Source organism: Heptranchias perlo, chromosome 1, assembly GCF_035084215.1.
Source record: "Heptranchias perlo isolate sHepPer1 chromosome 1, sHepPer1.hap1, whole genome shotgun sequence".
In the NCBI taxonomy this organism is placed as follows: domain Eukaryota; kingdom Metazoa; phylum Chordata; class Chondrichthyes; order Hexanchiformes; family Hexanchidae; genus Heptranchias; species Heptranchias perlo.
In genome coordinates this window covers 75798000-75821222 of record NC_090325.1, presented here as the reverse complement: position 1 = coordinate 75821222, position 23223 = coordinate 75798000, and the positions used below count along the sequence as shown (strand labels likewise).

Here is a 23223-nt window from a genome sequence, read left to right as displayed (position 1 = left end):
AGACATGCTAAGCCCTCTTTCAGTGCATTGCATTTTTGTGGGTCTTAGATGTTTCTGTGGTTTTTGCATTTAATTTAAATTTAAAATTTTTTGACAGGCATGTTGCTGTGTTGTGTGGTCAATCCTTAATCTGCATTTTTTAATGTATGATTTAAAAATGTTTACTATGCAATTTCAAAATAAAGTAACACTCTTCATTTGTGTTTGTCATCACTGATGCGATAATTGGAAAGACTATCGGTCATACTCTTGCACAATAGGCTGACTTAAGATTGTACAGTTTATTTGAAGACTGAAATGCTGTGAAATACTATGAAAATTTGTATAATGTGAAACTTTTAGCAAACTGAATACTTAGCTCAGCATGCAATATGGGCAAGTATCCCAGTGCCTCTGGGTGAGGAAGGAGAAAATAATTAGCCAGGCTTCTTCTTCACTATCCTGTTGGAAAGTGTGTGTGTGCGAATGTTGAGTAAGGACGTGAAGCAATCCATGGTCAGGTAGTCTGCCTACAATTACTGTCTGCTTGCATTCTTCACATGCAGATCTAGAGAGCTGCTGGCACCTGTGAAACTAGTTTAAGTGCATCGTCAGAAAAAGAGGGGATAAAATGGGAGGTGGGTTGAAGACAACATAGTGGGTTTTTTTATTGGTTCATGGGATGTGGGCATCACTGGCAAGGCCAGCATTTATGCCCACATCCTTGAGAAGGTCGTGGTGAGCTGCCTTCTTGAACCGCTGCAGTCCGTGTGGTGAAGGTTCATCCACAGTGCTGTTAAGTAGGGAGTTCTAGGATTTTGACCCAGCGACGATGAAGGAACAGCGATATATTTCCAAGTTGGGATGGTGTGTGACTTAGAGGGGAACGTGAAGGTGGTGGCGTTTCCATGTGCCTGCTGCCCTTGTCCTTCTAGGTGGTAGAGGTCGTGGGTTTGGGACATGCTGTCGAAGAAGCCTTGGCGAGTTGCTACATTACATCCTGTAGATGATACGCACTGCCGTCACGGTGCACCGGTGGTGAAGGGAGTGATGAGGTGCCAGACAAGTGGGCTGCTCTGTCCTGGATGGTGTCGAGCTTCTTGAGTGTTGTTGGAGCTGCACTTATCCAGGCAAGTGGAGAGTATTCCATCACACTCCTGACTTGTGCCTTATAGATGGTGGAAAGGCTTTGAGGAGTCAGGAGGTGAGTCACTCGCCGCAGAATACCCAGCTTCTGACCTCTTGTAGCCACAGTATTTATGCGGCTAGTCCAGTTAAGTTTCAGGTCAATAGTGCCCCCCAGGGTGTTGATGGTGGGGGATTCGGTGATGGTAATGCTGTTGAATGTCAAGGGGAGGTGGTTAGACTCTCTCTTGTTGGAGATTGTCATTGCCTGGCACGAATGTTACTTGCCACTTATTAGCCCAAGCCTGGATGTTGTCCAGGTCTTGCTGCATGCAGGCACGGATTGCTTCATTATTTGAGGGATTGCGAATGGAACTGAACACTGTGCAATCATCAGCGAACATCCCCATTTCTGACCTTATGATGGAGGGAAGGTCATTGATGAAGCAGCTGAAGATGGTTGGGCCAAGGACACTGCCCTGAGGAACTCGTGCAGCAATGTCCTGGGGCTGAGGTGATTGGCCTCTAACAACCACTACCATCTTCCTTTGTGCTTGGTATGACTCCAGCCACTGGAGAGTTTTCCCACAGATTCCCATTGACTTCAATTTTACTAGGGCTCCTTGATGCCACACTCAGTCAAATGCTGCCTTGATGCCAAGGGCAGTCACTCTCACCTCAACTCTGGAATTCAGCTCTTTTGTCCGTGTTTGGACCAAAGCTGTAATGAGGTCTGGAGCCAAGTGGTCCTGGTGGTACCTAAACTGAGCATCGGTGAGCAGGTCATCGTTGGAAGGTGTCGTTGACAGTGCTATCAATCACTTTCCTGATGATTGAGAGTGGTGGCGTGGTAATTGGCTGGATTGGATTTGTCCTGCTTTTTGTGGACAGCTGGGCAATTTTCCACATTGTCGGGTAGATGCTAGTGTTGTAGTTGTATTGGAACAGCTTGGCTAGAGACGAGACTAGTTCTGGAGCACAAGGCTTCAGCACTACAGCCGGGATGTTGTCGGGGACCGTTGCCTTTGATGTATCCAGTACACTCAGCCGTTTCTTGATATTACGTGGAGTGAATCGAATTAGCTGAAGACTGGCTTCTTTGATGGTGGGGCTATCGGGAGGAGGTTGAGATGAATCATCCACTCAGCACTTCTGGCTGAAGATGGTTGCAAACCCTTCAGCCTTGTCTTTTGCACTCACGTGCTGGACTCTACCATCATTGAGACTGGGAATGTTCACGGAGCCTTCTCCTCCCGTTAGTTGTTTAACTGTCCACCACCATTCATGACTGGATGTGGCTGGACTGCAGAGCTTTGATCTGATCTGTTGGTTGTGGAATCACTTAGCTCTGGCTATAGCATGTTGCTTTTGCTGTTTAGCATGCGTGTAATCCTGTTGTAGCTTCACCAGGTTGGCACCTTATTTTTAGGTACACCTGGTGCTGCAGCTGGCATGCTCTTCTTACAGGAACGGTTTTGTCATTTATCTTTGTTGTGCCACTCTTGTGTGAACATAGTCTTTCTTTGCTGACTCCCTCCCTGACATTCCTGCAGCTCAGTTGGGAGGGAGTGACTTCTGCTGCACAGAGAACAGGAATTCCTGATATCTCAATATCTGGGGGAAGTGGGGAGAGGAGGGTCAATAAGTACCAAAGTGAACCAAGAGCACAGGGGAGTTAAATTCATATTGTTTAAAAAATGTTACCAGATTTAGAAAGTGAGCATAAATGCATGCAATAACCAGTAATTGCTCAAGAGATGAGGGAAAATTTTTTGCTGCCATTTTCTATTAGCCCTGTTCATTAGTTTTCCAGATGTGTCCCCAGATCCCCATTCCTAATACCAGCTTTCCCTTTTGTTGTTTCAGCAACAGGGAATTTTGTAACACTTTTAAATGGATGGTGTTCTTGAATCTCTATGGCATCCACAGCCTTTTGGGGGATGGAAATCCAGATTTCTACTGCCCCTTGTGTGAAAAGGTGCTTCTTGCCTTCACTCCTGAATGGACTAGCTCTAATTTTATTATGGTCTGTTGTTCTGCATTCCCCCATCAGAGAAAACCGTTTCTCCACCCTATCTAATCCCTTTGATCTTACTTTATCATTTTGAATGCCATTATTTAGCTGCTTTCATGACCTCAGGACACTCCAAAGCGCTTTACAGCCAATGAAGTAGTTTTGAAATGTAGATGATGTTTCAACCTTCTAAACTCTAGGGATTACAAGCCAAGTTTAGGCAACCTGTCCTCATAATTTAACCTTTAACGCATGGTATTATTTTAGTAAATCTACCCTGTTCCCCCACACCCCCAGCCTAATATATCTTCCCTGAGGTTTGGTGTCCAAAACTGTACTCCGGCTGGGATCTTAGCAAGGCTCCGTGCAACTGAAGCATCGGAGGCAATTTTAACCTAACCCCCCGTCTGTTGGGAATCAGGTGGACACTTGTTTTACATGCCCATCCAATATTACCCTCCATTGAAGTTAATGGAGAGTAATATTGAGCGGTGTGTAAAATTGGCGTTCCACCTGATCCCATGGGTGTCCTGCCAGTGAGTTGCCTTCCAAGTTGCCCACCAAAAACAGCTGAACTGCTCATTCATCTTATCTGCTGTTTGCAGAATCTTACATATGCAAATATGGCAGGCAATTTGCACACATTAAGTGATAATAACCAAATGAATTATTTGAAGTGTAAAGTATTTTGGGATGTGCTGATAATGTAAATCATCGAAAGTTATGGCACAGAAAGAGGTCAGTCGGCCCATTGTGGCCGTGCCAGCTGAAAAAGAGCTATCCAGCTTAATCCTACTTTCCAGCACTTGGTCCGTAGCCCAGTTGGTTACGGCACTTCAAGTGCACATCCATGTACTTTTTAAAATGAGTTTCTGCCTCCACCACCTTTTTCAGGCAGTGAACTCCAGACCCCCACTGCTCTCTGGGTGAAAAAATTTCTCATCAGCTCCCCTCTAATCCTTCTACCAATTAGTTTAAATCTATGCCCCCTGGTCACTGACCCCTCTGCTAAAGGAAATAGGTCCTCCCTATAATTTTATACACCTCAATTAAATCTCCCCTCAGCCTCCTTTGTTCCAAAGAAAACCCCAGCCTTTCCAGTCTTTTCACATAGCTAAAATTCTCCAGCTCTGACAACATGCTCATAAATCTCCTCTGTATCCTCTCTAGTGCAATCACATCTTTCCTATAATGTGGTGACCAGAACTGTAAGCAGTACTCAAGCTATATAAAACATTGGCCTAACCAATGTTTTATATAATTCTAGCATAACCTCCCTGCTCTCATTCTATGCCTCAGCTAATAAAGGAAAGTATCCTGTATGCCTTATTTATCTACCTGTCCTGCTACCTTCAGGGATCTGTGGATATGCACTCCAAGTTCCCTTTGTTCCTCGACACCTCTCAGTATCCTCCCATTTATTGTGTACTCCCTTGCCTTGTTTGCCCTCCCCAAATGCATTACCTCACACTTCTCTGGATTGAATTCCATTTGCCACTTTTCTGCCCACCTGATCAGTCCATTGATATCTTTTTCAGTCTACAGCTTTCCTCCTCACTATCAACCCCATGGCCAATTTTTGTATCATCTGCAAACTTCTCGATCAAGCCCCCTACATTCAAGTCCAAATCATTAATATATATATATATATACCACAAAAAGCAAGGGACCGAGTACCGAGCCTTGCGGGACCCCACTGGAAACAGCCTTCCAGTCACAAAAACACCCATCAACCATTACCCTTTGCTTCCTGTCACTAAGCCAATTTGGGATCCAACTTGCCACTTTCCCTTGGATCCCATGGGCTTTTACTTTTTTTGACCAGTCTGCCATGTGGGATCTTGTCAAAAGCCTAGCTAAAATTCATGTAGACTACAAACACATTACCCTCATCGACCCTCCTTGGTACCTGCTCAAAAAATTAAATCAAGTTAGTCAGACACTACCTTCCCTTAACAAATCCACACTGACTATCCTTGATTGACCTGTGCTTTTCTAAAATGACAATTTATCCTGTCCCTCAGAATCAATTGCAATAATTTGCCCATTGTTCCCTGTCCCCCCCCTCCCTCCCATCACCACCCCCCCAAAAAAAAACTCCATCCTTGATTCCTCTGTCCTTCAAAACCACCTCATCTCCAACCTCCCTTTTCCTCTTCAAAGTACTGCACTTGTCACCTCCCAAATCCATGTCTACCTTTCACGCAACACCATGTTTGAACCTCTCCGATCAGGTTTCCGTCCCTGTCACAGCACTGAAACCGCCTTAATCAAAGTCACAAATGACATTCTCTGTGGCTGCCCATGGTGTACTCTCCCCTCATCCCTCTCAATCTGTCTGCAGCCTTTGACACAGTTGACTACACGATCCTCCTCCAATGCTTCTCCATTGTCCAGCTGAGTGGGACTGCCCTTGCCTGGTTCCACTCTTGCCTATCTAAGAATCTTCTGCAATGGCTTCACTTCCTGCCCCCACACCATTACCTTTGGAGTCCCATTCTACCCCTTGGCAACATCATCCAAAGACATATCAGGTTCCATATGTACACTGATGACACCTAGCTCTAATTCAGCACCCCACCCCCTCCTCCCCTCTCCAGCAGACGAAGTTTGAATCTCAGGATCTCAGACTGCTTCACAGCATAATTAAAAATTAAAGTTGATAGCAACAAAGAGTATAGTTTCCTTTTAGATTTTAAACATTTCAAAAATTTGTATTTAGCATTAATTCATATGGAGAAGAGTGAGGTGAAGAAACATCCCTCAAATTTATTTAAATCTCATCTCCCAAAGTTGTTTAGTTTAATGGTTAGTATTTAGTCATACTGATACATTAGTGCATTGACCACCTTCCATACTTATTACTGTATTTTCTATGACTTGGGTTACAGTAAAAACAAATCCCAACTACATTTGTTCAGTAGTTCATAGAAACTACAGTGCCATGTTTTGGAATGTGCTGCCTGAAAGGGTGGTAGAAGCAGCTTCAATTGTGGCTTTCGAAAAGGAATTGGATAAATACTTGAAGGGAAAAAAATTGCAGGCTATGGAGGAAAGAGTGGGGGAAATGGGACTAACTGGATTGCTCTTACAAAGACCTGCCATAGGCTTGATGGGCCAAATGGCCACCTTCTGTGCTGTAACCATTCTGAGAAATTTAGCAAATACTTCACCAGATTAGTGCAGAAGTGGTTTTATATCACATGAATTCAATACAACATAGAAAGTGAAATTTAAATGCCAGATGTTAATCATACATTAAATGGAACATCTCTTGGCAAGTACTAATGTAACTCTCTCGTTCTTCTTCAGTCATCAAAGATACTAATTCAGGATGTTGACTAACTTCACTGTAGAGGTGGGGCTTCCCAGCAACCATAATTGTAGGCTTCTCTAACTCAAACTCCTCTTCCTCTTCCTCTTCCTGAAGGTCTAATTTTGTAGGTGGTTTTGCATTCTTCGACTCCTCCTCTGATTCACTGGTCTCACTATCTGGTTCGCTCCGATTAGCATTTGAAGTGAAGGTTGCTGCAGCTGATGTTTTTTTCTCATGAATCATAAGTGTTTTTATGACCTCGTGACTTAGAGTCTTGTTCTTTGAATTTGTATTTTGATCAAGAATTTCAGCAGCAGTATTTTCTAGAATATTTGAAAACAAAGTGAATTTTGGACAGAAACCAGTTTTGCCAAATATTGACCTAAAATAACCAAAAACAATTTTCTGTGATGCTTCATGTAATCACACCAAATATCCACACTGCAATTTGTAAAAGGATTTGGATGTGTTTAGCACCAAAGCCTACATTAAATAGGGATGTTATTTCTAATCACTCAAAATTATAACCTACATATCTGATTTCTTTCATAACCATTGATTCCCTTTTCTACCCAATAAAAATATGGCAATTGATAAAACACTGGTATACTTTCCAGTTTTTTTTTAGGGGTGGGGGGGGGGGGGGGGGAGGGGGAGGATGATCAGAGGGTAAAAATCTGCTCGAGCAAAGCTAGAGCCTTTTATCACCTAGCGAATCATTTTGCTTGTAATGCTTTCAACCCACAGATCATTTCAAAGATAAAAGGACAATAAAGTCACATGGCTATATTCCTGACAAAATTTTAATTTAAAACACTAAAATGGGATGATAACAAAAAACACTGCTCATTAAACGATGGGTTAATTCATTTTGGGATGTGGGCATCGTTAGTGGGTAAAGGAATTTAATACAAATATGTTAAGCACTCATATGCTTTACACAACATAATAACAAGGCCCTAATGTTTAAAGAAAAACCTATGATGAGTCCAAGTAAAGTCCAATGTATCCTCCCAAGTTTCATGAGTGGCATATGAAAGGAAGGCAGCATACAAAAAATATGCAGCACATACAAAGGCCAGGCATGAACCGGTGACCAGAAACACTCTACAGTGCTTTATTAGATCGCCCTCGAGCACATTGGCAGGCCAGCAGTGCTTACAGTTTTAGATGTTTACAATAAAATATATTTTATTGTAGTGTTATTAACCGATCATTCCATTTCTAAGCCTAATGTACACATACATTTGCTGGCTAATGCCTAGTTTTACCCAAACAAATGAATTGCTGGGATAGGGTCCCTGTAGCCTGACATATTGCAATTGGATTTTTCTGCTCATTCATATATGAGTGAAGTAGAGAACATTCATTGAAAGGGAGAGGATAGGAGAGAAAAAATAAAAGGTGGCAGATTGAGATTTCTGGTAAGGTAATGTATGACCTGGATGTCTTGTACACATTGGGCCTGAAATCCCAGAGATTTTGCTCCAACGAAGCACAAAGGTTACAGATCCCATTTCAAATCTTCGAAATGGCATCAAGGCAGAGTTGCCACTGCCACTCTGAAATATGGTTTCCTTCCCCCTCCCCTCACCTTCCCAAGCTGGGAGCAATTCTGTTGGGGCCTTAAGGGAGTACTGGAATTCCCAAGGTAACTCAAACTCTCCAAGCTATGCCCACATGATGTGACTGGTGGGCCGAGGACTCACCTTATTTGTCCACTGGAAAATAGCATGAAGAGAGTAATATGGCAATATCTAGAGTTCCACCCCAAATTCCAGCCACTATTGGGTAATCTGCCATCTCTCCCTTAGCCCAGACAAGAATTCAAGGTCCACTATACGTAACTGTTAACAGCAGTATCATAATGAAATACTTTAAAAAAAATATAAAGTCTCATTTAATATTTGACAGCTACAATTTTGTGCACAGTGATATCCCAGAAATAGCTAGGAGATAAATAACCAGTTAATCATTTTTTTTGGCAGTATTGGCTAAGGGAATAATGTGGTCCAGGATACTAGGGAAACACTACTCTAAGATCTTTTACATTCCCCTGACCATTGAAACAGGCAAACACAGATTTATTTTATCACATCCCAAGGACAGCTCTGACAATACAGCATTGAAGCCTTCTTGATGCAAAAGGTGTGCGCTACCAACTGAGCCAAGCAGACAGCAGTAGTTACTGGAGAGGAGAGAGCACTTACTAGCCACACCTTTATTTTCATTGATGTAGGATTTTTCTTTGCATTGAATTAGTTTACTATTATAGTCAAGAATAGCCACTTTCTAATCAATCATTTATCAGAAGACATGAAAACCCAGATGGTTTGTGATCACCAACTGTCAGACTGTACCTTTAATGATTTCCCAAAGCTACAGAAGGGAATTTTTATTGTATTTTCTTATTGCATAGATTCCATAAAATACATTTCATACACTCACCAACTGAGCTCTCCACCAAATCCAAACTGACTGACTCAACAGTACTTGTGGTCATCCAAATGGGCTGTGGTTTAACAGGCTTCTTGGGTTTTTTCTTAGTTTTGCCATCAGATTCTTGGACATTTACCACAATGTTTTGTTCATACAGGTCACTGCAAAGTGCTTTGTTTGACCATCTTTCTGGATAAGCATTATTTGCAAGACAGTAAGTCTTCTGATCCTGGCTGAGGAAAAATACAATCATGGTGCATTAAAAAGCTTTTGATTAGTCACATGCCATTTGTTTCTTTTTCTGAACTACTTGCTAATAACTGGCCAAAGCCCTTGTATGCCTAGCTGGTACTGGAGATACATGGATAAAAGGTCAACATCTCATTATGATTTTCTGGGAAGTGGGCTGCTCCATTTGGTGGACTGAACAGTCTAAATTCATGCTCATGTACACTCGGCAGATTCAAGCATCAGTTGTCACAAGGACTTGAACTGCAGCCATCCACCTTACAGGTGCATCTTAGTTTTGAGGCTGCCTCCTGCATTCGTAATAATGGACATGGACACAGTACAGGTTGTGATTAGTTAATTGTAAAACAAGAGGTGGGTGTTTTCCTTCAGCTGCATTAAAATGAGGACATTGAACATTTAGCACAAGGTACATCATGGGAATGTCATTTTAGACTAGCAGTATTAAAAAACAAGTTAATTTGCTTTTGCAATATTTAGCTGGGCAAGGTCTTATTTATACACTGGGTTGCCCCAATGTTATCAGGAAAACAAATCTGCAAGTGTCTCCTTGTAAGGATGCACAATTAATAGAATAATTTTAACAAAGTCTAATTTGAACAAAACCAAAAAGGAAACTTCATGGAATCACAGAATGGGTTACAGCACAGGTGGTGGTCATTCAGCCCATCGAGCCTGTGCCAGCTTTTTGTAAAATTTAAGGAGTCTTACACCATCAGGTTATAGTCCAACAGCTTTATTTAAAATCACAAGCTTTCGGAGGCTTCCTCCTTCGTCAGGTGACCTTGGCAGAAAATTTGCAGAGCTACGGGGAAAGGGCTTGGGAGTGGGTGGGACTAGCTGGATTGCTCTTGCAGAGAGCCGGCACGGACTCGATGGGCCGAATGGCCTCCTTCCATGCTGTAACCTTTCTATGATTCTAAATTTGTCCACCCCAGTCCATCACCGGCATCTCCACATCATAGCTTTTTGTAAGAGCAATCCAATTAGCCCCATTCCCAAGCTCTTTCCCCGTAGCCCTACAATTTTCCTTCCCACCACCACCACCAAGTATTTATCCAATTTCTTTTTGAAAGCCACGATTGAAACTGCTTCCACCACCCTTTCAGGCCACGCATTCCAGATCATAAATACATGCTGCGTAAAAAAAGTTTCCCCTCATTTGCCTTTGTTTTTTTTGCCAATCACTTTAAATCTGTACTCTCTGGCTCTCAAACCCTTCCGCCAATGGGAAAAGTTTCTCTTTATTTACTTTATCTATACCCTTCATGATTTTCAACACTTCTATCAAATCTCCTCTTAACCTTCTCTGCTCTAAGGAGAGCAACCCCAGCTTTTCCAGTCTATCCACGTAACTGAAGTCCTCATCCCTGGAACCACTCTAGTAAATCTTTTCTGCACCCTCACTAAGGCCTTGACATCCTTCCTAAGGTTCAGTGCCCAGAATTGGACGGAATACTCCAGCTGTGGCCGAACCTGTATTTTATAAAGGTTCAATGTAACTTCCTTGCTTTTGTACTCTATGCCTCTAATTATAAAGCTCAGGATCCCGTATGCTTTTTTAACCGCTTTTTCAACCTGTCCTACCAGCTTCAAAGATTTGTGCACGTATACCCCCAGGTCTCTGTTACTGCACCCACTTTAGAATTGTGCCCTTTAGTTCATATTACCTCTCTTCATTCTTCCAGCCAAAATCTATCACTTTGCACTTCTCTGCATTAAATTTCATCTGCCATGTGTCCACCCATTCCACCAGCCTGTCTATGTCCTCTTGAAGTCTATTATCCTTCTCACTGTTCACTACACTTCCAAGTTTTATGTCATCTGCAAATTTTGAAATTGTGCCCTGTACTCCCAAGTCATTAATATATATCAAAAAAAGCAGTGGTCCTAGTACCGACCCCTGGGGAACACCACTGTGTACCTTCCTCCAGTGCGAAAAACAAACGTTCACCACTACTCTGTTTCCTGTCACTTAGCCAATTTCATATCCATGCTGTCACTGCCTTTTTTATCCCATGGGCTTCAATTTTGCTGACAAGCCTATTATGTGGCACTTTATCAAGTGCCTTTGAAAGTCCATGTACACAACATCAATCCTCTGTTACCTCAAAGAACTCAATCAAGTTAGTTAAATATGATTTGCCTTTAACAAATCCGTGCTGGCTTTCCTTTATTAATCCACACTTGTCCAAGTGACTATTAATTTTGTTCGGATTATCCTTTCTAAAAGCTTCCCCACCACTGAGGCTAAACTGACTGGCCTGTAGTTGCTGGATTTATCCTTATACCTTTTTTTGAACAAGGGTGTAACATTTGCAATTTTCCAGTCCTCTGGCACCACCCCCATAGCTAAGGAGGATTGAAACATTATAGCCAGCACTTCTGCAATTTCCACCCTTCCCTCAGCAACCTTGGATGCCTCTCATCCAGACTGGGTGACTTATCTACTTTAAAGTATAGCCAGCCTTTCTAGTACCTCCGCTTTATCAATTTTTAGCCCATCCAGTATCTCAACTATCTCCTCTTTTACTGTGACTTTGGAGCATCTTGTTCCTTGGTAAAGACACATGCAAAGTACTCATTTAGTACCTCGGCAAGCCCTCTGTCTCCATGTGTAGATCTCCTTTTTGGTCCCTAATCGGCCCCATCCCTCCTCTTACTACCTTTATACTATTTATATGTCTATAGAAGACTTTTGGATCCCTTTTATGTTAGCCACTTAGAAACTAAAAAATATTATCTGGGTCTATCAAACACTATTCCCTGTGGTGACCAGTGCGGTCTGGGCCTTCCACCAATTGTGGAAGGCCCAGACCGCACCGGTGGACACTGCATGCTCCTCCTCCAGGGCCACCCTGCTTTGAGCTAATTGAGATCACCAACATTCAATTTATTCAGATGGCCAGGGATATTAACAAGTTGCCATTCCAAATGCATTACTACTAGGGTGTTGGAATAGTGCAGAATTTCAAGCATCCTTTACTGGAGAACATAAAATTGCTCATTTAAAATTAGCTGCTCAAACACAATCAAGTTTATTGTGGCAGTGAATACAATACTAAACAGAACTGAAAAAGGTTTATTTTGAATTGTAGCTTTGGATTCATCAGAAATACTATACCTTAGTGCCAGTTCAGGAATCTCAGTTGGTTGTGGTTCCAGAAGCTCATGTGGAAGAGCAATATCTTCGGTTTCATGTAAAAGTGCATAGATTGGTTCAATTTGTTCGTTAAATGTTGCTAGAAGGGTTCGAGCATCTCGTTTAGGTATTGCAGAGGCATCCTCTTCTACCTCAGTCTGACAGTAAGTGCAGTTAAAATTGCCTATAGGTTTTACAGGAACAGCAGACAAGGAGAATCATTGAGCACAGAAAGCAGCCATTCAGCCCATCGTTCCTGTGCCAGCTCTTTGAAAGAGCTATCCAATTAGTCCCACTCCCCCAAGCCCTGAAAATTTTATTTTTCAAGTAGTTCAAGGACGTTTTACTAGGTTAAAAGGCGCTATATAAATGCAAGTTGTTGTTTTATATATTCATGTAGTACAGCTTGTGCCTTTTCCGTAGCTACTAAGTTATAGCATACACACCAGTAAGGGAACTAAGCTTATGTTCCATCAAGATCTAGTGTTAAATGGTGGGAAATAGAAAGAGAAGCAGCATTAGTGGTTCTAACGTTAGTGTTCCTGAAAGCACTCTGGTGTGGTTTTACAAGTCTCCCCTTTGGCTATGTTTTTTTCAGTTGTCTATTGTACACACAGCAACATACAATTGCCTCAGAACAGCACTTAGGTAAAAGCTCAAAATTTAGGGGGGAAATAAAATGATTTTTTTCGACCACTGTCATGAAGCCACGTTTAATGAAAATCCATGGATATTTTATGGTATAGTTAAGTAATTCAAAATAACTGGTGCAATAGAACACGGAACATATAAATCAAGTTGTATGCGGTTCTTTAAGCCAGTATTAAAACCTCTCAGAAATATCAAGACAGCATCAATTGTTTATTTCCCCAAAACAGCCATCTCTATTAATTTTCTTTGACGAGAAAAGTACACATTTTATGAAGGCAGAGTTTGTTACATGGTACTTGAAGATACAAGCCCCAAAAATATAAACAACAGGCTAGCGATCCCAGAACTTATGCTTTGATTGCATCTGCCAGTGGAGTATGCAGGACGAAAGAGAGGTTACCTAAAATTAATTTATCGCCAGGCATCTGCACTACTTGAGAGGTGTATCTAGAATGTCCGCCTCGTGCAGCAGGCTGCAAGTTGTGGCGTAGGTGCCTGGAATTTGTTGGGGGCGGGGGAGGGTATTGGGCCCCCTCCCAGTCATACAACTATCATTGGGTCAGCCAGTATACCTGGTTTTATCTGCACCATTCCTATGCCTTGGGTGGCCAAGGTCACAGCAACGCCCGATTCCCAACCCCCTCCTACATCAATGGCCATGTTTGGCTCTGCTTCTATCAGGCCATCATGGTAATTTCAGTGCTAGGGTAGAACCCAGCATATCCAGTTTACTTATTTTATCCGGCCCTTCTGGTGCACTCCTGCTGAAGGCTTAGGTCCATACACAGGTACAACAGAGTAATCAGTACATTGTGCTCCGTTTGGGAACAGTGGTGTTTGGGGAGTGGGAATTGGGAAGAGGGTCAGGATGACTTGGCAATGGTTGGGAGAAGTATCAAGGATCTTGCCAATATAGTGATGTGTCTTCTGTGAGGGGGGGCAGGGGGTTCAGTTGCTGAGCACTACGTGTGGTTGTTAGTTTGCAACTCACTTTCTTGAGTGGTGGCCAGGATCTGTATGGGAGGTGCCTGGAGTGTGTGGAATTCCAGGAATGGATTCTGGTACTTTCCAAATTTCAGGGAGTCCGTATATCCTTTCTGACTGGCATATCTCACTTAGACAACCTCTGCTTTGTTTGATCCAGAACCAAGCTCAAATCCCACAGGCTATCCACTGAGACCACTTTTAGTGTTGCAACATTACCTGGCTCCACCTCTACCAAAACTTACACTTTTGATACCTCAAGACTTAATTTCTCCCAACACTCTCCATGTTGGCCAGCACCCTCAACTCCAAATAGTTCAAAACTCCACCCACGACCTGTCCACACAGTGTTGCATGAAGTTTAAAATCCTCATCGTCAAACCCCTTTACAGACTAACTCCACCATACTTCTGAAACTTTCTCCAGCCTTATAGCCCCGACCATGCTCTCTAACTTTTACTTCCTGTACATCCTCCATTCCCTCCACTACTGGTGGCAGAGCCTTCAACTACTTCGCTAGACTCTTGGAATTCATTTCTTAAACCTCTCCCTATCTTTTCAAGCTTTCTCAGAAGCCACCTCAAAGTTTTCACTCATTTCTCAACTGCTCAAATGCTTGGGAGATTAAAACAAAATGCCAAGGCACTTCCTCTGAAGCACTTTGGGACATTTTCTAAGATTAAAAAGGTGCTATACAAATGCAAGATGTTTTCTGGCTGACAAAAATTTTTATTCCAGTTCAATCACAAAAGGCATATTCTGTTTCTATGATTAAAATACTGAAGTGATTTTTCCTCTTGTTTATTCATTTTATTTTAATGGCTCCAACTTGTTCTTTAACACTTCACCCACTATGAACATCCCCCAAACATTTGTTCCTCTTAATATCCTGTATTATTTTTCACAAGTTTTTCTTCATGTTATCTTGTCATTCACATTATTAAAATCTAATTACGGTCACAAGTACCAAGTTGTGCCATATTTTAAGGTCGGCACTCAACAATCATCGTTAGAGGTCACAGTTGAAGGCAAATACAAATATTTGTTGTTCCAATCAACAATGGTATGCCATCAGCTGGAGACTGGGTATCAATTCCAAGGAAAAGCCAGAAGGTCTCACCTATGCCTTGGTATCCTCCAGACTCAACCATTCCATCATCCACTTTTCATAAACTTCAGCTCATCCAAAACTCTGCTGCCCAGATCCCATACTCCACCAATTCCGATTCCCCTATTCTCACTGACCTACGTGGGATCGTGGTTTTCCAATACCTCCAATTTAAAATTCTCAACCTCATGTTTAAACTCCTTCATGGCCTTGCCCCTTTGTAAATCTAACCTCCTCCAGCCGTAAACCCCACCCCCCAATTCTGTTCCTTTGACTTCTTGTGCGTCTCCCACTCCCTTCGCCCCACCATAGGCTCTGATGATCTAGATTCCCTTCTAAACACTTTTGCCTCTATCTCCCTCTCCTCCTTAAAACTCACCTCTGACCAAGCTTTTGGTCATCCCCATAATAACTCTTTCTTGCTCAGAGAACAATAGTTAAACAGGCATATACTTTACCTCCCCCACTCCAAAATTTTTCCTTACCCAGTAGGCTGGGATATGTCGAGGGAGCAGGAGGTGGGTCTCATGGTCAAGATGAGCTCGGAGAGGACCCGAGGGGAGATAGGAGAGAAATTAGAGAAAGAGGCGAGTTCAGGGCTAGAACGGGAGGAACCATGGCGGAAGTTTGGCTTGGTGGGCTAGGGGAAGGGAGGGAAATAGCAGAGGCAGCTGAATAGATGATCTCAACGTTAGTGACAAAGTAACCCATGAGCTCCTCGCACTTATTAGAGGTGAGGGTGAAGGACGCAGGGGAGAAGGGTTTGAGATGACGGCTTATAGTGGAGAAGAGAAGCCCGGGGTTATCATTGCGCTCCAGGATGATCCTGGAATAGTGAACAGTTTTTTGGCAGAGGAGAGCAGGACCCAATAGTGCTTTATGTGGTCCAGCCAGATCTGGCAATGAATGGCTAAACCAGTTGTCCACCATAAACATTTAAGACTGCATCCCTTGCATTTAAGGGAGCGGAGATGAGGCCATACCAGGGGGGGGGGGGTCGACCAGGGTAACAGAGAGTAATGGTTTTAATGGGGACAAGAGCATCAAAAGCGGAGTTGAGGGTGTGATTGAACAGATCGGTAGTTGCAGAAATATTGTGGTGAATGGAGGGCCAAAGGCTAGACAGTTGGGAATTTGAAAGTGCTGTTGTAAGTGACTTGGGGGAAGAGTTTTTTCCCAGGGGCGGACACAGAAGAAGTGGGGTGGGAAGCGGGGGGGGGGGGGGGGGGGGTGGATGTGGGTGGAGAGGGATACAAGGAAGTGACCAGAGATGGCCTTATCCATGATCGACACGATGGGAGTAGAGAGGCCACGTGGGATGGCAAGGTCGAGGGGGTGGCTGTGATTACGGGTAGGGGAGTTTATATGGAGGGAGAGATTAAGTGAGGATAGAAGGGCTGTGAACTGAGAGAGAAAGAGCATGATGAGTTGAGATGGAGGTTGAAATCATTGAGGATGAGAAGTCACTCGGTGCAGAGACCGAGAGAGGAAAGCAGTGAAGATATCTCAGTGAGAAACTTGGCCTAGTATTTGGGTGGGCGGTAGAGAATGAAGATTTTACAAGGAGAGGTGAGAGGGGTGGAACAAGGTGAGCTGCTCAAAAGGAGGAGGAGGGCCAGAGTTCGACAGACCAAAGTGTGATTTGGTGATAAGGACCACACCACCACCGCGGCGGACTGGGTGGGGTAAGTGGTGGAAGATATAGCCAGGCGGGGAGACTTCATTAAGGGGGAAAGGTGTCATCACCTGTCAGCCAGGTTTCAGTCAAGGCCATGGTATCGATACAATCATCCACATGGACGGCAAAGGCCTTATTCATAAGTGAACAGACATTCTGGAGGGAGATGTGGAGAGGAGTGGTGATAGCTGATCCACTGGCAGAGTCCAGACAAGGCAGCAAATTTTATTGAAATTAAGTTTGGCACGTTGATCACGTGTAAATCGATCACTATGATCAACCACACTCAGCTTGTGGTCCAAATAAAATCCTCCTCCACCTCCTTAGAGACACTGGATGCAGGAACACCCAGTGTTGCTAAGGCATTACTGAAGGAAAATGTCAGATGACACATTTTCTTCATTAGCATGCCATTAGAATGTACTTGTTCAAATATGGACAGGCATATTCAGCATCTGCCATCACTTCTACAGGAACATGTCAAAGGAACTGCCCCAGTACCACCCAAAAACTGGAGGTAAAGGGGTGGAAAATGTTGCCCTATAGCTTGGGGTTCTTTTCTTGTATCTTTCTGCTTTGACCTCGTTTCAACTTCAAGATATTACCCAATGGCAATCGTGTAAATGCTGTCGTGTTTAAGTAGGTACAGTATAGCATTTTGGATTTTGAAAATATCAAATTACTGAAGAGTTGGCACTTTAACAGTTGTGTGCTAACGCCTAAATAAGTTTCTGCCTAACTATTCAAATTATCCTGTGTGTGGAGGCAACGAGGTCAGATAGTGTACAATTCTACAGTCAAGGTTTTACAGGATGAAAATCTAGTTAGTGGATGAATTCAAACACCTTGTATTTATCTCCTGATAGCAAAGCATGAATGAAATAGATTTGGGCTTTTGTGAAACCAATAAGAAGCATAGCTTACCTGTGCAAGGGTCAAACAAATGATTGACTTCCAAATCAGTGAATGTGCTGAAACAGAGCGGACATTTAAAAGAAGATCTTGTGGTTGAATTTCTCTCGTCTGCTTCAATCTTTCTGCGCATATGGTCCAGCTTGTATTTCACAACATCTACCAGCAGCTTGTAGTTGATGTGGTAGTAATTATGTCTGGAACTCTTCCCGTCAGGATTTGTTTCAACTCTTATTTGACTTTTAAGAAACTTGTCAGATTTCAGTGTGTTGAGAACGGATCGGAGTTGCTTCTTCTCAAACTTCAGTAGTTGTTGCAAATCATCCTCCTTCACACAGGGGTAGCGAATAAGAATATCAAGGACGAGGGAATATTCCACCCCATAGAATCCTCGCACTACGTATTTCGCCAAACGTTTTAAAGCTGCTGGAACTTCTGTAATTACTTTTTGGTCTCCCATAGTACCTTTCATCAAGCAGAAAAAAAATTTTTCAATGTAAATTCTATAACTGAATCAATTTGAAAGGGATCCCGGATAGATGGACAGAATGTGAAGTCTATCACCAAAAAAATTAGGCTGGCAAAAACAGATTAAAAACTGGATACAGAATACAAGTTCTCCTCTAGCACTTTGTCATAACTAATGAGGAATGCTCATTCTTCACTCCCAACATACTAAGTAAGCTACAGCATAGAAGTAATGAATCTAGTCTGAAAAGGTTATTTTGTTACAGTGACAGCAGTTTTATTTACATAACTAGATATTTGAAGGGGATACAACCCCTACTCTTTCATAAGATGTGGGTTCTTAACAATTGTGACCTCCTAGACGAAACCCTTCCAATTTAAACTCATTAAATCAGCGTTTATTATTCTGATCAATTCTTGTCAAAAGCCTGATCAGAGCACCTGTTTTTTTTTAAAAAATGCACTGACATGTCAAGAGGGTGCAAATAGCTCCATTTTTCTGTGCAATAGTAATTTGAATGAAGATTCTTTGTCAGCTTTACTCAATTTTCCCCCAGGTAAATACTTTAAATGATTTTTTTTTAAATTGACTTGACACAAAATTGAAACATGTGGTCTCACGATTTCTAGTGTCTTTGGAAAATTACTTCCATACATCTCCCAGCAGTACAGAGATGGTGTCAAGTGTATGTAGCACTCATCTCTGCAGTACAATCACACTAACAGTGTTTAAAAGTTAATTTCTTTCTTTAATTTTTCACCCAAAAATGTTATTTTAAGTAAGTTTTTTTTGGAGAGTTGGGTGGCAGGAAGAAAGAGCAATAATCTACTTAACTAGTAAGACTGATTTAATAAATTTGCAGGAGTTTTTAATTCAAGTAGTTGCCTTGAACTTGCCTGATGTTAACCCAGGTGATAGATGCCTGAAGTAGTAAGATGTCCAGTTCCTTTAAAGTTCATGTACTGGTAGATTGAGAGAGCAGATTGGGAAATTAGCCTGCAAGTTCCTTTAGACACTGGAACAAATATCTACTCCAGCAGGGACAACTATGATGTTCTGTCAAGTATTATAGTTTGCCCAAATAGAGTGATAGGATTACCATCTTTGTGTCTTTTGACTGGACAGACTTTTTTTTTTCCACAAAGCCAAGATTCATTTAAATTTAAAGGCGGCCATTTTGGTCATGTGTGGGGCCTAGTTATCAGTTGGCCACCTAATCAGACAGCGAGTACTTGCCTTCAGTGCAGTAGTCAGAAATGCTGAGTATCTCCACTTTGAAATCACAAAGATGGTCAGGAGTGGAGTCAGGGTGGGCAACTTCTTACCCAATTCACCAGCCAGCACCACAGTAACTGTGTGAGGTTAGGTTAGTGTGCCATCTTTGTCTAAAGAAACTGCTCTCCTAATCTAATGGCTTACTGAAGGAACAAAACTGATAATTGGGGGGAGCTCAGCAGCCCATACTATCAGGTGAGGAATTGTACATGGTTAAGTGGAAAATACAACAAGGCGAAGAACATTTCCTCTGAAACATCAACTTAGGTTTTGAAATAATTTTGTTCACTAGGTTAAACTTGAGTTGTAATACAGGCAATATATAAACTGTCCAAAGTCCAATATAGTTTATCTGGAGAGTGGGAAGGAAGTTTTAAGAAACCCAGTTACTTTCCTCCCACCCCCTCCATTATGGGCAGCATAGAGAAGGGTAGTGTTGAGGAGAGCAACCGTCTCTCTGCCTCATTCTTTGTCCCATAATTAAAATTCTCACAAATAAGGTGAATCTGGGGGTTCGAGTGTCTTACCATCTCAACCAGAGCACTGCTGGCAAACCATATTCCTCTCAGCCACCTACACCTCAACAGGGGTCCATTACTTTAATAGTGATGTTAAACCTATATCCCTTGGTACTGTACTTACAAAAATAACATCTTGAAGTATTTCAAAAATTAGGCAAGAAAAGAGCAAAGATCAAAAACATTTACAGAACTTTAATAAAGCAGAGGGGAAAATCAAAATATGAGATAAAGAGAACAAACAGATTAAGATAAGTTAAGAGGTAGAAATCAAGTGACAAGCCATTTAGAAAAGGATTACAAACACAGAGAAATCAGAAAATCTGGTAACTAAACTAAATTCCTCTCCTCCACAATCTGAGATAATGTAGTTTGGCAGAATCCACAAAAACTAACAGCATAGTTACAAATCCAACTCACCAGAAAACTCTAGTGCAATTATTACCTGATAACTAAGTGACTTGAAGTAAGCAGTTGATTAAGAGGGGAGGAGTAAATAGAGAATGGGATCTCAGGTGAAAAGAATAAGGAGGCAATCAGGCCAATCAAATCACAATTAAGTGCAGAAGATGTTCAGCTGTCTAGGGGAAGACATCTCCTCCCCCTACCTACCCAATTAAGAAGACCTGGAAAAAAAAGAAGACCTGGAACCACCTTAAAGGTACAACCCCACTTCCACCTCCTTCTGTGGTAACCCACCCCTGCAATCTCCCTCCCTCCCTCCCTCTCTCTCTCGCTCGCTCTCCTTTTCTGTTGAGAGTCTGATTAATTTAATTGAATTCAAAAAGCAAGCAAGGAAGATCCTCTCCTGGCAACAACTCTGGGAGAGGTGGTTTCCCTTTAGTTAATAAGGCCATTAGGCCTGAGACTTGGGATAAGTGTAGCTCCAAATAAATTATGGCAGCTCCACCTTTACTGGCACTAGGACCCAGCAGGACGTACGTGTGCGTAGCCTCCACAGTTACTCCTGCTAGCCTGGCACCTTTCTGCCTTAAAAAAAAGTGTAGCAGATGGCCCTCCTCCGTGAGTTAGGGAAATGTGTGCAAATAGCTACATATTATCATCCCTGGGGCAGTAAATCAATGGTTGAAGCAAAAGTTTGCACAGCAGCAGCTGATTTGCTGCATCAAGGGATCTGGCTGGGAAATCATTGCACTCCATTCGTTAATTTTTAAAATCACATTGATCTTCTTACTGTGGGCCCCAGCTGCTGCTACTTCATTCCAGCATCAGAGTCTGTGCTGGTGTAAATTCCCAGGTGCAGCCCAGAACCTGATCTCAGAACAAAGCAACAACATCTCTGTAAATGGTAAATGGGATGGTTGGAGGTGGTTAAGTGAACAAGGAAGGTGGTTAGGGGGAGAATGCTCTTTTGAAGTGGGGAGGTAGTGGTAGGAGCAGACAGTGCCCCTGTGAAGTGGAGCCAGGGCTAGGGGGATAATGCCCCTGTGAAGTAGGGACGTAGTGGTTGGAGAGGTGAGGAGAGTGCCCATGTGAACTGGGGATTTAGAGGTGTCTTTCTAAGTGGGCGGAGGAGGTTATAGGGAGACAGTGCCTCCGATGGTGGGAGAGCAACAAAGTAAATCTTTGGTAAGTGATGGCCTGGTTGACCTGTTACATATGGATAAATTTAAGTCATTAATTTATCCAATAATTTTTTTCTAGATTAAAAATATATTGTGCGATCTAATATAAAAAATATAGAATCCACCATTTTAATGTGAAGGTTCCAAAGGAGTATGCCCCTCCCCCACTGCAGAACTTCACCACCAGTGAGCACGGGGGGGCAGTGTTTGAATGGAATGTGTACAGTTCTAAAGTTGCTGCCTACAACCCTGACTTTACTTCTACCTCAGAGAGTGTGGTTTATGATTATTTATGGAGCATGATGAACTCCTTTTTAAATTCAGAATCTGAAAGACCTCTAAGGTCCTTTTGTCATTTTGCATTAGTGGAAGTTAAAATAATTTTGTATAATAAATATTGGATAGGTGGTAGAGGATTTCAATTCAATCTCAGATATCACCACTAATTAACCATGCGACCTTTCACTTTTTTTAATTATTTGTTCATGGGATGTGGGTGTCACTGGCGTCGCTTCCTCAGGTGATGGTTGGAGTTTTCCACCTCCGGGCTCACAACCCATGATTTTCTGCCCATTAAAATGAATGGGAAAAAAAATCACAGGCTGGCGAACAAAGAACAATAAAACCATAAAAGGAGGCTATTCAGCCCATCGTGCCAGTGCCGACTTTTTGCTAGAAGAATCCAAAACTAATCCTAACGCTTCACGTTCTCCCCGTAATCGTGTGTCTTTCCCTGCTTCAAATGTTTGTCAAAATTGATGATCCCTTATCACCAACTCCTCTACCAGAGGAAACAGTCTTTCCTATTAACTCAATTAAAACACTTCATAATTTAAAAAATCTTTAGTAAATCTCTTCTTCGCCTTCTCTGCTTCCATGGAAATAGTCCCAATATCTCAAATATTTCCTCATAGCTATATATTCCCATCCCTGGCATCATCCTGATTAATCTACACTGAAGGCTCTCCATGCCTTTAATGTCCTTTCTATAATGTGGTGTCCAAAACTGCACAGTGGACTTCAACTGAAGCAGAAACCCTTAGTCTGTGACTTAATCTGTAGCCTTTGGTTGGACTCTCGTCTTGCAATGCATTCCTGCCCACTATCCTCCATGTATTTCCCTTGTTAATATATCATTGTGAATTTGTAATTGAATTTATGATCAAAGGATGGGAAATGTGAACAAAATTGAAGTCAGTTTGATAGCTGCAGTCAAGGTAACTAGTTACACTAGCTGACATTTATTAAGTTAAGGTAACATATGCTAGCTTTCACTTTGCTTAATGCTAAAACATTGCAGCAATAATTCTCATGGATACTTATTTGTTTACTCCACTTTAATACTTGGTTTGCATTGTGCTATGCACACAGACAGCTCATTACCAAAAGCATGTACACAAAGATGGACAGGTTGAAACTTGTCTGTGGATGTAAAGAGATAAAGATTGAATTATACTCTGTACTGTGCACAATTAATTTAATTCACTTTAAATAAAGAATGTGTAAAAAAGGGTGGATTATTCATGTTTAAGTGCAGTAGCTCCTTCGATTCCTGCATTAGGGAAATACAGTACCCACAAAAATCAAACAAGTGCAGTCTGACTGTGCAGCAACAACACAATCATCCACTATTGGGTGAATAAGGTTACCTCCTGCTGGGTACTTGGCAGACAGCAATGTGAATGTGGGATGTATACTGTGGTTGCTTTTGTTAGAGTGTGGGACTGGTCATGACATTGAACCTGTAATTCCAAAGAAATCTAAATAATAATGAATCA

General features: G+C 42.2%; 1 protein-coding gene across 1 annotated transcript; it reads right to left on the bottom strand.

Annotated features, from left to right (window-relative positions):
- Positions 1-6191: 6191 nt before the first annotated feature.
- On the bottom strand, positions 6192-18057 carry LOC137332089 (general transcription factor IIE subunit 1-like). The gene is made up of 4 exons (XM_067995832.1): positions 17610-18057; positions 12247-12448; positions 8883-9106; positions 6192-6757 (listed from the first exon to the last, which is right to left on the bottom strand). Exons 1-4 carry the CDS (start codon positions 18055-18057, stop codon positions 6366-6368), a joined length of 1266 nt encoding a protein of 421 aa, XP_067851933.1. The 3' UTR covers positions 6192-6365.
- Positions 18058-23223: the final 5166 nt, after the last annotated feature.